This window comes from Stigmatopora argus, chromosome 9 (assembly GCF_051989625.1).
Source record: "Stigmatopora argus isolate UIUO_Sarg chromosome 9, RoL_Sarg_1.0, whole genome shotgun sequence".
Lineage (NCBI taxonomy): Eukaryota > Metazoa > Chordata > Actinopteri > Syngnathiformes > Syngnathidae > Stigmatopora > Stigmatopora argus.
This window is the reverse complement of record NC_135395.1, coordinates 11765688-11780088: the sequence shown is the minus strand read 5'-3', so window position 1 is coordinate 11780088 and position 14401 is coordinate 11765688. Positions and strand designations below refer to the sequence as shown.

The 14401-nt window shown below is 40.4% G+C and overlaps 1 protein-coding gene and 1 long non-coding RNA gene across 6 annotated transcripts in view; one reads left to right on the top strand and one right to left on the bottom strand.

The window, feature by feature from the left end:
* The window catches only part of afg2a (AAA ATPase AFG2A), a 59403-nt gene that overhangs the window by 24214 nt on the left and 20788 nt on the right, over nt 1-14401 (bottom strand). Inside the window, exon 15 of the mRNA XM_077609039.1 lies at nt 13073-13199. Coding sequence (XP_077465165.1) covers nt 13073-13199 — 127 coding nt within the window. The remainder of the gene's footprint in view (nt 1-13072; nt 13200-14401) is intronic.
* On the top strand, nt 5884-14282 carry LOC144082146 (uncharacterized). Of its 5 annotated transcripts, none has more exons than XR_013303162.1 (3): nt 5903-6014; nt 6172-6738; nt 12871-14282. It is a non-coding gene; the product is annotated as an uncharacterized LOC144082146 (long non-coding RNA). The 5 variants fall into 5 exon arrangements; XR_013303161.1 differs by lacking the exon at nt 5903-6014 and having other exon boundaries at nt 6030-6241; nt 6722-6738; XR_013303163.1 differs by lacking the exon at nt 6172-6738 and having other exon boundaries at nt 5884-6014.

Genomic DNA, 14401 nt, shown 5'->3' with positions numbered 1-14401 from the left:
CCATATTTGCTTTTCTCATTTTCCCCCCTTCTGCTGCACAATCAGGGGGGAATTATCCGTCTTCCGGAAAGAGAGAGCAGAGCAAAAGAGCGATAGAAAGAATGAGGCGGCCCACAAATTTGAGATGGACTTGATTGAGCCTCGAGGCCATAGGGATAGAGCCCACATCCGGGATGCTAATTCCAACCATAACACGGATAACATGTGTTTTGCGCTGATTTGAGACAGGCTCAAAGTGGCCGCTACCTTCTTCCACTGCAAGAAGCCATTCTTTCTTGTGGTGTGCTTTGCGGCTTTCGAACCCACTATGTGTGTATTTATAGAGGCCGGGTCATGACATATGTGCATTGACTGCTGCTTGTTCTTTCTTTTGGAACACGAGGCAGCTCCAGATGGGCTGCTTTTTGACAGTTTAGGAGATTGGCTGAAGGTGGCAAAAATAGGGAATCCTGATCCTTTAAGGCAAGTGAATATTTTTGGTCATTAAAAAATATTATTAATCATAATTTTAGCTTTGATCATTATACATACATTTATAAATTCATAAAATGTTAACAAAACAAACTGAAAAATATTAAAATAAATACAAACAAATACACACCAGCTACGGTCCCAAGTAACTTTCTAAAGCTGATTTTCTCAAGAACAACAACAAAAACAGATTATCTCTAGAAATATGTTGTGTTGTACTATACTGTTTTGCACATTTCCTAAACTCCATGTGGAAGGCAGGGGGAGAACATTCACTTTGAGTAAGGTCAGCCCCTCCAAGCATTTGTGGCAGTCTGGAAAAAACATTAGATAGAATAAGGGGGAATGCTTGAGCTATTTCCTCTTCTGTTTTGTTTCTCTATCATTCACCAGAAGAAAAAAAAATTGGGAAGTGGAGGGGGACATTTTATTCTCCGTGGAGTATCGTGACCATTGTGGCCAGGCAGGAAGCAGTGACAGGAAGATGGAGGACGCACTTATGCACTGCTCATGAAACTTTTCAATGCTCAAAAAAAGTATAGAGTACAGGCCTTTTTGGGGAAAAGTTCATTGTAGTACACTATGAGCATCGGTTGTTACCACACAACCGGTGTCGGATTCAGAATGGTGTCTGATCAAAGTAAACATTAAACACGGTATTCAAACTCTAATTTCATTTATTCAGGGAAAAAGCTATGAAATGGTACCTGACTTATTTTAAAGAAATAGTGCATCATTCACATAATTGTAAATGAACAAGGGGGAAAGTCATTTTTATTGGCACTGCAGGACTGGGAATGCTTTTGAAAGATGAAAAAGGCCTGATGTATCCCTGTATGTTTTCTTCTTTTTGTGCAAGCTCATCTTACGATAATGGAACAATGTCAAGCGCTCGTTCACACAAATATACAACATTAATGTGGAAATGAGTCTTGTGGCTTTCTTCAGGTGCTCGATGTTTCCCCAAAGCAAGTCGGTTAACCACCCAAACCACTCTGGCATGCTGTATTGCAATCCCCCCACATTCACAATCCACAAAAGGCATTGGCGGTAATCCCATGGAACTCAATCCAGGAAGCGGAATCATTTGTGCAAACTTACTGAAAACAGCAATTGAACTATTTGGATGTTTCCCCTTTTTATTATTAATTTCTTTCTGTAGCAACAAGTGGAAAAGGATGGTGCAAGAGTGTAGCCTCACACAAGGCAACGTTCCCGGAATGCAGGCTGGCAGAGCAAAGCCAGCTCTTCAAATATTGCTGATGAAAACAAAATGGATACAGTGTGCTGGGCACGCAGCTTCTAATTAGTGGCTTCCGTCTTCCTAATTGCTTTTTCTGTCGCCCCCTCGTTCAAGGATCGGACCAATTGGCTGCGCCGCATTTAGCATGCTTTGTTTATCTTTGAGAGAAACCGTACACCATAATCAAGGCGCAAAGTGAAGGTTTTCAATGCAGAGAATAGTCGAGTCATTCCTTTTTTTAGTTGAAGGCTTTTTTTCTGCTTTTAAAAAGGGAATAAATTGGTATTGGCACTGGAATTAACCTCAGGAAAAGCCTGTACGCTAACTATATGTTTGAGGTCATGCTGTGCATACTGGAGGCAAGCCTGCTTTTTCTTTAATAGCCAGCTTTAAAACATCCCAAGTTGGTTCTAAAGAGGATTTTTTCCATGTAGTAAATGCATGGAATTCTGCTAGCTGAAGAAAATGATCATTGAGTCAAAATTTAGGCCCATTCTTTGCCTCTAATCTCAATCAAGAGGTTGTGCATTTATATGGCACCTATTAGGATTGCTTGACTTGTTATTGTCATTTGCATGAAATGGCTTTCATTTCATAATTTATATGCATTTCCCATAAAACAGATAACTCCACCAACCAATTTGTTCTTAGCAGAATGTGATTGATTTCCACACAATGTTGATGACTGGCATCACAAACCTGAAACTAATGAGAATCGTTTGTCCCTAGATCGTTATTCGTTTATTTTCCATTGCCATATGGAAACACTATATACACCACCAACATTTGTATTTAAACAAATCGAATAATTCCAGCCACAAACATGTTCTGTGTACGGTCATGTGTTGCTTCGATAATAAACACAAAGTGAGCCTGCGGCTAAGAATAAACAGTACTAATCTGTAACACCATCTTCCATCTCGCACTTGAAGAAAGAGACTAACATCACGAGCGAGTGTATTTACACGACGATATCCTTCTTCCTGCAGAGGTGAGAATACAAATAGCATCACGGGGAGATTTACTCCCAGACGGAGTCACGTTTGTGGCACGAAACTGTTGCTAAATGTGTGTGGTCTATTACAAGATGTATGATATAGAAGATATATAAAATGTATTACTTAGAGTGGGGAAATAAACTGCAGGTGAACTTCACTTGTGATTGGACTGTGGGCAGCAAGAAAACAGCCCAGCATTAAGCATCAAGCCCTTTAAAGCCAAGACTGAAACAAGGCCAAGATGGGAACTGAGTTCAAGGTGTAACAAAGATTTAATCTTTTGGGAGTCGAGTTCAAGACTAAGCCCAGATCTTAAAAATGTGGTCTTGAACAAAACCTTGGACTTGAAAGGTTTACCTAAGCTCATTCGTAATGACCACAGCACACTTGGCACTTTGGCTAGCCAGAAGTAATACTTTGTAAAAGCTGCTCAACAGATTTATTGAAAAGGTGATTAAGGACAGTGAGAGAACGAACCACTACAGAAAAATAGAAAATACATATGGAGTCAAGTATTTTCAATTCAAGGGCTAAGGTATGGCACAGTTATCAACACTTCTTAGTATGAGGTAAAACTAGTTCCAGGAGGACACTGTAACCAGGGTCCTAAATAATTAGGACTGAAGTCCTCTGCAGTAAACTAGAGAATATGGAATATACTGTTGTAAGTAACAGCGATATAGGAAAATCTGTAAGTGAGCAAAAAGATGCAAAAAGGAGTATAGGTGTACTGAAAATACTTCTTATTTGGCTGAAAAATGCAAACAAGTAAGAAACTCAAGCATTTTTACCAAGTAGAATAATTCAACGCAACATTTAGCGCACAGTAACTAGTGCGTGATTTAGTACGGTTCGATGAGAAGGGAGGAAGGGTAGCAAAGCAGCAACCGGATAAGCCATAAAGATGGCGGAGATATGCAAGAGGGGAGGAAATGGAAGGATTTGAGCGCTCCTCCATTCTGCTCCCTCTCTCCTTCTTACTCGTTCTGTCTGTTTACAATTAGCATGCCGAGAATGAATCTTCCACGAATGACCGCTCAGCTGGCAGCCCCCCCCGACTAGTCAGGAACAAGGGAGCTATTAGTGGAGGAGCTGAGGAAGGAAGGAAGCGGGGAAAGCCAAAAAAGAAGGCCGGCCAGCTCCGAGGCCCATTTAGAGGGGTTGGGAGGGAAGGGGAGGCTTCGGTGGGGGGGATCAGAGGAGGGCTTAGCCGCACATCTCCCGAGGCCATCACCACAAGGAGAAGGAAGAGGAGGAAGATAAAGGAGATTAGTTCAGGGATGTGGCCTGGAGGACAGTGGTGGATTTAGGCTGGGACCTACCCACGGCCCTTTGACACCATAACACTCCCCTTATCCAACCAGGAGAACCACACCCCAAGTCACTAGTTACTATGGGAAATGGTACATTTTTTAAGCATTAAATTATTATGCTGTATTACTTAAAAGCACACAGATAAACATTGGGACTGCAGTGCCGATAACATAAAAACAAACAAACCAATGGTCAACATTTCCGTTCCTAGATTTGTTTTGATGTTCTCCAAGGCAGAAGACAAAAACTGTCCTCAATTCCTTGTTACTATTTCGGGGGGTAAATTTCCTTCCATTTTAACTCCAGCAAAAAAATGTACACTCAATTGGGTTCAGGTCAGGGGAATGACTTAGCCATCAAAAAGCCTGGTTGTTGTCGTTCTATATGGGTTAATGACGGTCAAATATTTGGCTGAATATAAGCATCGATAAATGGACAATAAATAAGTCTAACGGCAGACTGGCATGCCTCTTAAAATTAAAGGTGAACGCAATGGAAGCAAATCTTGTTTGTCATCGTGATGTATAAATGTCTGTTTAAGAGCTGAAATTTGAGTGTTTGGTCAGTTTCCGATCAGAAATGCTGCTTAAAGGCACACATTCAAGATTATAGTTATGTACGCACAAGTCACTTGTCCCCACATACTATACGCACTTTTATTGCATGTTTTTAATACTTCATAAAATACCATTCTATTCCTCTTTTTCCAGGCTAACATAAACGACGTCGAGATAACACACGCAAATCTAGAGTTAGGCACAAGCTCCAGCAAACAGCCCCCCTTTCACACGGCCATTCATCATTGTGAAAGAGGAAATGAAGTGAGGCTTCTGCCAAGAAGCAGCAGGAGGCCCTGAGAGATCTCAAAGACCACCGCAGTGTTTCTGTCCCCCTTTGTTGTTGTTGTTGTTGTTTTCTCTCTACCAGGGTCGCTAGCTAACTAGCACAATAGGACTTAGGAACTGGAAAAACATGGCATCGCAGGACCACAATGTTTATCTCATTGGATGTTGGCCAAATGTTTATGTTTGGACACCATAAAAACAAGGATATTTTCTTTCGGAACGCACCAAAACACAATCAATGGTTGGCAATTGTGGAGGGAATTCATATAGACTTCACGTAATCGCCGATTTCTATTTAGTTTGTAAGTAAACTTGAACTGGGAGTGGTAATAAACTGATTGATGCAAGCACTGGGTCTCTTGTCTCAAACCTTAAGTTGGGCTATTCGTAAATCGAGGTACTGCCGTATGGCAAATAATAGCCTGTTTGTTTGTTCGTTTCCCATTTGTTGAAGTGACAATGTAGAAACATTACCCCCTCTTGTCAGCATACTCCAATTTCAAATCCCCTCAAAAGACAGAAAGCTTTGACATTTGTAAGCAGCCCTTAATGTGGCATTGGGAAGCCCAGAGCAGAGCGACGAGCTCGGGGGCTTCGGCAGGGGATGTTTGGAAGGTACAATGAGGGCATTATTTGTTGGCCCCGCCAGCTGCTCCCCAGCCACCTTCTATTCTGTATGAGTGCATCCGGATGTGGGCAAAGATGGCTCCTTGTTTTTGAAGAGGCTGGATAAAGAGGTCAGGGCATAATACCATGTAGTACTTTGTACACTATACTTTCAATTTTAAAACTGAAGTCTGCAAGCCATCACATGGGAGTCCGCAAAACAATTTCTAAACCTGGTCCAATTTTTTTTGAAATTATTGTGAGATAATCTACTTAAATCTGCATCCCTAAATGCTATTTTGCTTAGTTTTATTTAAGACAAAGGCTTGCTAATTCCAAGCTAACTAGGAATAAACATTCTTGTGGGAGGAGGGGGGTGGTGGAAAGAAAACTGTCAGCTTTGGAGCATTATTGCAGGAGGGGAGCAGCCTTTCATGAGAATAAACGCGATTTCCTGAATGGAGAGCATTCCAAGGACGCTGGTGGTCTCGGCTTGCCAAGAGGCAAGACGACACATGCTGAAGAATCGTCTGCCAGGTAACACAAAGAACTCTCATTTCCTCTTTTATAACACACACACACACACACACAACGAAAACTAAATATGGTGAACGGTTTATTTTTTGGGATCCCAAAGCCCTGCTTAAATGTCTTAAGCTTCTTTTACGAAGGAATCTGTGTGTTTTCATACTAGCTTCGAAGGTGGAGTACCTGAGTCATTGTTCTGCATGACAATCATGCCGTTTTCAGCAGATCAGAATCAGGTAAAAAGACATTGGGTTCTTAAAAGCTATTCATACATTTTAAAGTATTAACTCTAATCGCTGCCACCCCCCTGTCAAATTGGATTAAACGTCTATCTCTATCAATGGCATTGAAACATTAACTCAATGACAGCCTTCCCAGTTGAAAGTTATTTCATTTTGTAATTGTCAATGGCAGGGAATGGCTTAAGGGCTACAAGCAACAGAGATTATGTGAGTACCTCCATTTAGTGTTGTAGACTTAACTCAAGCTTTTTTTGCGGGTCATATTTAATATTTTTCTGGGAGCCAATAAAAACTGAACCATAGTTGGCCCACGCGCCGTAGCTTAGAGACCACTGATATAACAAACCCAGATTTTACACGTGGTAAATATATCCATAAATTGAAACGAATCCATCATTATTTCAGTAAAATGTGCCTTTCCCAAACAAAGGTCAGAAAACATACTGCAAATAACTTGAGTCTGTGTTTTTGCAGATTGTGGCAGTATTTGGGTACGTACACACAATCACACACATACACATACACATACACACACGTAAACTGATCCTAATACAGCTCTTGAAGTCTGATACTTGCCTGGGGATCCTCCATGCTGAGACACACACACTCATACACACAAAAACGCACATATACCTTCCTATAGAGATCATCCATATCCTATTACTTGCTCACAAACACACTCAGAGCTTTTTGGTTTGTTACCCTGTTGCACAACCCACAGAGCGCAGATGCTTGCTACAAAAAATGTAGAACACTGTGTTCCGTTTCAACCAATGATGAAAAGTCTATCGATAGCCGTTCTCGGACAGCGTGTTCCCATTTTAATCCTTTCTGACAGAGGCTGCTAAAATTCCGCCCATATTGACTCGTCACAAGGAGGATATGATAACATTAGGAAGCAAAAGGGCAAGGTTCTGAGTTCTGGTGATTATACGTTCTAGGCGGAGAGTTTCATCAAAAGAAAGTCCTTTAGACCGGCGTTTCACTGTGCATTCCTTTATAAAGTTGGCAATTAAGAGATGTGTATATTACACGCATATGTTTCGCTCTAGGATATTTAACTTGGGTTTCAAGCAAGACATTCCTCCGGTATATGATTGACTTAACATGAAAATAAAACTGACAAGGGTTTCACTAATTGCTATTCCTTTCTAATTTCAACATTGTAAGGCCAGTCACTTAGTGACATAACAGTATGTTATCCAAATTCACTTAATTGTTCTCAAAAGTAGTTTTTTTTTTCTACCCACAAAATGTGCAACACATAGAAAGGGAGCATATTTAAATGTTAATGTTAGCATCGAATTGGGACAGTTTTTTTGTGTGCCATGAGATTTTGCCTCCAGCATGAAAGAGTTAAAAACTGCTGGTTTCCGTTTTGAAGGTTAACCCTTTAAATGTCTTTGTAGAAGGTTATAAATTTGTCCCTGGCCTGAAAAAGTGAGGGACATGTTGATTAAGATGTGGGATGCAAACCCGCGTAGCGGCAATCAATGACATGTGCTTTGAATACAAAGCAGGAAGTCAAAGCTCTGATTTTGCCAATATCAGCATATTTACCAAGCTGTCCACTAATTACACGGGGGTGCAATTGGAGCGTGATTGCAATTAGCCAACGTCCACACCGGTTCGGCAGGGAAAAATACTGGCAGATGTCCGTGCTGCTCACGATGAATGTGCACCTTTATCGACATGGGGCACTTGTTTGAAACAACTCGATGTGTAACTCAAGTTCTTGTGCTTGATATCAATTGAACAAATACAAGAAGGCGAAAAAGCCAACTTGATCCAAGAGATAGAAAAGACAAAACTGAAGATTTAGAGTCGTTAAGTAACCAATAGTTGGAGCGTGCATATACAAAACTCATACGGGCAAGTTTGCAGAGCTTTTAACTCAAACGAACATTTTTGAATTTTTTTAGAAACCGGCACACAAAACATATCAATTAAATGACGCATGAATCCTTGGTCTTTTTTTTCCTTAGGGATTTTTTAAAATACTTTTTAAAATGATTTTTGAAGACATAGCACTAAATATGTAATGTGCTGTATGCAATTTGCAGGTCATGTTTGGCTCCCTCTCCTGTAAGGAAACGACACTGCTGTATACATTTATAAAAGCTATACTACATAGCTTAGAAATCCTAAAATCCTAACTCAGTCACTTCAGTGCTTCTCCAAATGTGACATTTTGAGAGAAAAGAAAAATGACAATGCTAAACTCGATCGTACGCTCCACGATGATAAAATTCTCTACATGATAACATTCATTTTTCAAACCACTTATCATTACAAAGGTCACAAGGGCACTGAAGCCAATACATCATCAAGTGAAAAGCAGACGACACCCATAACTGGTCACTAGACAGTCACATGCATGATAACCAGAGTTGGGAATCTTTTGAATTCAACATTCCAATTCGATATTTATCTAGGTACACAAATTGCCATGTGATAAAGACGCAATATTTCTGCAGCCATAATGGTTTACTATGTGGTTACGTTTCACAGCGATAGGATTCAACGTGTTACTATAGAGAAACAAAATGATACAATTCTACACCGTATTTTTAAAAAAGCGATTAGATGTTTTATTTTTGTTTTTTTTCTAGACATCAATTATTAAGAACCCAATATTAAAGAAAGAAAAAAAAATATGAACTATTCCTTAATGGCTAAAATTCATTATTTCTTCAGGACCCTTGCTAGTTAATGCATTGTTAACTGTATGCACTATGTTTGGAGTTTTAGATCGAACGTAGTCATTTTGCATCACTTTGCATCAAGTGGACATTTTTTTTGCATATGCTTGTGGGCTTTGGTGATCTGATAAGTGTATAGTTGGTCACTCATGGTCCAAAAGAACAACAAAGGAAAAACAAAAACATCTGCCAGCAATTTGTGGCACCGTAACCAAACAAACGGCCCAAGAAAACAACAAAGAAAACTTTGCCTATCTACAAAGCTACCACATTCATCGCTTAACTAAATCGAGGGAAGTCAGTTACAAAATGATTAATTGGCAGCCCCCCTTTCAATTGAATCAAATTGCGGGTGCGGGAAAAGCGCATGTTTGAAATTCCCGCAGATTGATTCGATATTTATTTTTGCTATCCACGCCAAGGAACGCAAAGACTGCACTGCTTCCCTGCGCCTTGTTTCCAGCAGATGTGGAGTAAACAACTAAAAACCGCACATTTTGTTTCCACTCTAAGGAAGTGTGGGGACGGTCTGTTCTAGGTTATTTGGGCTTTGATTCCGCCGCGCACCATCTGAGGATGTTGCGATGTTGCTAACAATTCTTTGCAGCTGATCGAAAGATCGCAAAACTGCCTCGGACGTGATCTCTACGCGCTGAGTAAATCGAGTACAACAGAGGCTAAATAGAGGCTAGAGAAAGGATACGACATCGGATCCGTTGACATTTTTTTAATTATCGCTTATATTTTGCGAACAAACTAAATGAAATATGTAACAAACATCCTGGAGCGAAATGGCTTTTCCAAATGTTCTGTTCTGTCATTTGTCCAGTAATCCAAGGCCTCATTTTAAAGCCTAACTATGGGTTGAATTATTAATTTGACATTTGAAACCTTGTTTCAAAAAATAGTCCTATTTTAGTTTCAAAGAGAAACTCCAGCTTCAAACCCTGACTCATTCTTTCTGATAAACTTTCCCAGTTGACATGGATATTTGAATTGTATAGCCGCCAATAACTCCTTAGCCTAGATTGAAACTAAAACCTGGTTTAAAACCCTAAATCAGACTGGAAAGCCAAGACCGAAACCTCAACTCTGGCTTCAAGCCCTTTTTTTGGAGCCTTGAATGCAGCTCTAACCATAAAACCCCAAAACGGTCTTGAAGTTCCACTTGTTCAAAACCTTCAACGAGGCTTTCCATCTCAAAGTTAAACATCATGAACACCCTCTTAAAACCCAATTGCAACTTAAAGCCCAACCTTGGCTTAAAACCCTTATTTGATATCCCAGGCAAATACAAGTACTTCCCTAATTGAGAGTGTCAATGATCCCCAAAAACAACGAACTTTCCTCTCAATTTATCTCCTCGTAGGGAAGCTTGAGTGATGGACAACAGATCCACTCCCACCACACTGGAATCAATGTACTACTTTCTCCACTTATTTCCTATTCCTGCCCCCAACTTGAACAGCTGAGGCCCCCTAGGAGCCTCCTCCCCAACGCCAACAGCTGACAATGACTGCATTGACACCCGGCTTCCCCCATTTGTCTTCATTCGCACCCCCCGTCATATCCTGCCATTTGCATTGGAATGACCACCCGTGCCTGCGGTGGTGAAAGTGGGTAGGTGGTTGAAACCCATAAGGGGACGCGGGAGTTTTGGGGTGCACGCCAAGGGTTAGGTAGTGTGTTCCATATCCACATGACTCGGTATTGCATCAGTTAGCATTTATTTCATAAAGCTCTGTCTTACGTTGACAGTTTTCCACCGCAACATAAGTGACTGCGAGCCCATTTATGAGCAATACACTCAGTTAGTGGGGTCGAAAGGGGGTGTAATGTGATTTCTCAGCTGCCTGGGAGACCACTTCCTGAGAGGCCCGCTTGTGGAGGCGAGATGCATGGGGCTTCCCATCTGTTCAGGCCGGCAATAAAAAGCCTGACTGACCTCCCCTACCTAATAGAGTCCCCCCACCCGACATCTTTGCAAATGTTTGTCAGTTTGAAAAGATTTGGAAATGAGCGACCGGGCGCTTGTCGAGGAGAGGGAAGCTTCGGTCATTCTGCCCTCACACCGACGGACGGATCCATTCTTTACACAGGAAAAAGACCACGCTTGATTCAACTTGGGCTATGTAAACATTACAGGTCAAATTAGATTTCTTTTGCAAATGTGTGACACAAATCAGATTTTGTCATGTGAGTGTGATTCTTACGTATGACTGCATAATGCATGAAAAAAAAACAGATTTGTATGTGTGTATACATATATACAGACGCTCCCCTACTTACGAACGCAATTGGTTCCGAGCGATTGTTCATAAGTTGAATTTGTTTGTAAGTTGATTCAGTGCTATATTTTGTATTATAATTTATGTTTAAGGCCGATATAAGTATATTGAAGGTTTATATAAGTGCATTTGTATGTTTAAGGCTTGTATAAGTAACACGCATTGGTTTGTACTGAAAAAAAAAACATTTAATAAAATTGAGAGAATATGTACAGTACTGTAGAGAGAGAGATAGATTTATGTATTAGAAACTGGCCAAAAGAAGCGACCTAATGACGATTGCACAGTTTTCTTCTTTTTTTCATCATAAATTATGCGGTAGCACTGTATGGCATCATTCAATTGATTTGTAAACTTTGTGCAACGTTCAATATTTGGGTCCTGCTGCTCGATCTTTGTTTATAAATGGTACTGAATGTGCAACGCTCACCACTCTCACGCGCATCAAGCTTCGTTATTATTGCCACTCGTTTCAAATGAAATGGCTTGCAACTCCCTCAATAGAAGCCTTTAGCTTTTAACCAACCATATTCAATATTGGATGGATGAGATATTTAATGATACAAATGAAAAAAGTTCTTTGCACACTGGAGATACATTCACGCACTTCCGCATTGCAACGAAGAAGAAGGTAGATGCTGGGTGAGCTGAGCTCTCACAGCGCCAGGCGTCGGTATTAGCGGCGGAAAGAAGTACTACTCCGAAAAAGGCCCGAAATACAAAATTGGACTTGCGAACATTTTTGGACTTAAACGCAATTTGCAGACATGTTCGTATGTACCGTTGTTCGTAAGTTGAATGTTCGTAAGTAGGGGAGCGTCTGTACATAGATGAATAAATTCCTTAATTCACTTTACAGGGCTTTTTCCTTCTCAGACTGGTCCATATACCAACTAGTGGGGTCATCTATACACAAGACAATCCTATGATCTATTTCCCAATGAAACACTTCCTCCCGTCACCCATGCAAATATATTTGCAATGGCTCGGAGCCAACGAGACAAAAAATAGACAAGCCGTCTGCCCTTTAAGAAGCGTCAGGATGTTCTCCTTCCTGTGTGCCTTTGAAAAGGCCCAGACGTGTCCTTTGATCAGCACTCAGGAAATTTCATTAGGCCCGAGATGGGCGGATAAGGGAGCAAAGAAAGCTGCTTTTTGTGGCCAGGAAAGAGGCAGAAGATAAAAAAGAAAGGGGGGGACGAGTAGACGAAGGTGGGCATGTGCCTTTCAAGGACTAATCAATGACAAGAACGAAAAGTCAGAGTCATTATCTTTAAGTGACTAAATCAAGATGCTGGACTCGATTGGAAGACATGCCAGACAACACGTTTTAGATTGTGATACCACTCAATTTTCATTCATGTAAAAATGCATCACTGTGTGTGTGTGTGTAGGGGGGGGCGCAGGTCTCACGCATTGTACAACATACACAAATATAAACACATAATAATGGACTTAAGCATTACTTATGACTGTGTTTTGTTAGATTTTAAATCATTTTTTTCTTGAACAGATTAAACATGAATAAAATGTTAATAAAAACATTGTTATTGATGGCGCTCGACGTCACATTTATTTTGACTCCGAGCCAACTACTTTATCATGATGGGTAAAATTTCAACTTCCATTTCAGCTGTCGCAAAATGGTCAAGATTTTCTCATGCCAATCGTTGCATTCATCCAAAGCAAACAAAGCAACGAGAGATTTCCAAGGGGAGAGTGAAGGGAGAGGCCCCTTTAACCTCATCCATCAAGTGCAACAGTTGCAGTGGGAGAGGTGAGGAGGATGGGGGCTTATCAATCATCGACCAAAGGACTGCCTGGCGTGTGTTTACCTTATCGATCATGTCCGGCCGGTTGGTGGCGGCCAGCACAGTGACGTCGCTGAGCTGCTCGATGCCGTCCATCTCTGTCAGGAGCTGCGCCAGGACTCTATCGCCTGCGCCGCCCGATCCCGTAGAGCTTCGTGAATGATGGAGAACACGGAGGAAAATGAGCGTAAATGACAGAACGTGATGAATGACTGATTTGAGCGTCGGGAAAAACAAACCCAAGTCAATTTTGCCCACGTATCTGTACTCCGATTTAAGTCGAGAGTGTAAGAACATTTGCCGCCTCTGGAGTGAAATGATGGAGTAGGTTTGAAGAAGTAAACAAGTGTTGAAACAACAAATGTGCCCAAAAAAAGACCCCCTTGATGGATGGACGGTTATACTAGGAAACTTCCCTGCAAGAGGAAGTGACATCCATCACTTCTAATTGCTAATTTTCATCTTGTAAAACTTGTAGTAGGCATTTGAATGTGCTCACTTGTGCACTAGTAACAGGTTCTTTCATAGGTAAAAAGGGAAAATAAATCTCTTGGCAGCTGAAGTGAGCCAAACTGCCAGTGATGTCATCAAAAGCCAGCAGAGCACTTTTGCTGCTTGAGGAGAGTCAAATATGGGAAATCCGTTAGCCCCCCGCACCCTTATTTTATCTTTTAATATTTATTTTGTCTTCAGTTTTTTTAATACTAAAGGTATAATTCAATTAAAAGTTCTTTTTTAAATATATATTTGTATTTTGGATGTATAATTATTTCATTTGTATGTTTTTTTATATTGATTTTATTATTTTTACTATTTAGACTTTTATAACTATTTCAGGTACATTGTGTGACAATAAACTTACTTGAAAAAAATATTTTGTACTACATAATTTGTTCTGTAATTTTATTGAAAATAGACTTCACAAGGTGCAATAGGTCACTCTTTCAAAACATGAATTTTAAAAATATTCCATTTATATATTGCATGTCTATTTATTTTGTATATTTTATTTGACGATGCTTTGTAATTCCACTGAAAGCAACTGGGGGGAAAAACAGTCATTAATGCAATCATTATTAACCCTTTCACGGGGACAATTGTTTCAAAAGTTGAAACTGGGGTCATTAAAAAAAAAATCAGATCAGTAATTCCTGTATTTACTCATTAAAGCACTTTGATGGAATAAGTTGTAACTGCTGATGGAATAAATGATATTTCTTCAGTTCTAACTGCATCATGCAATGTTTGTCCGTTTTTTCCCTTCCGTTCTGTAGTATGTGTGTTTAAAACTCCAGTTTATCCCATCTGGCCTCCCTTTCTGATTTCATCCCACGGGTTTGAACTCGTGGCAGG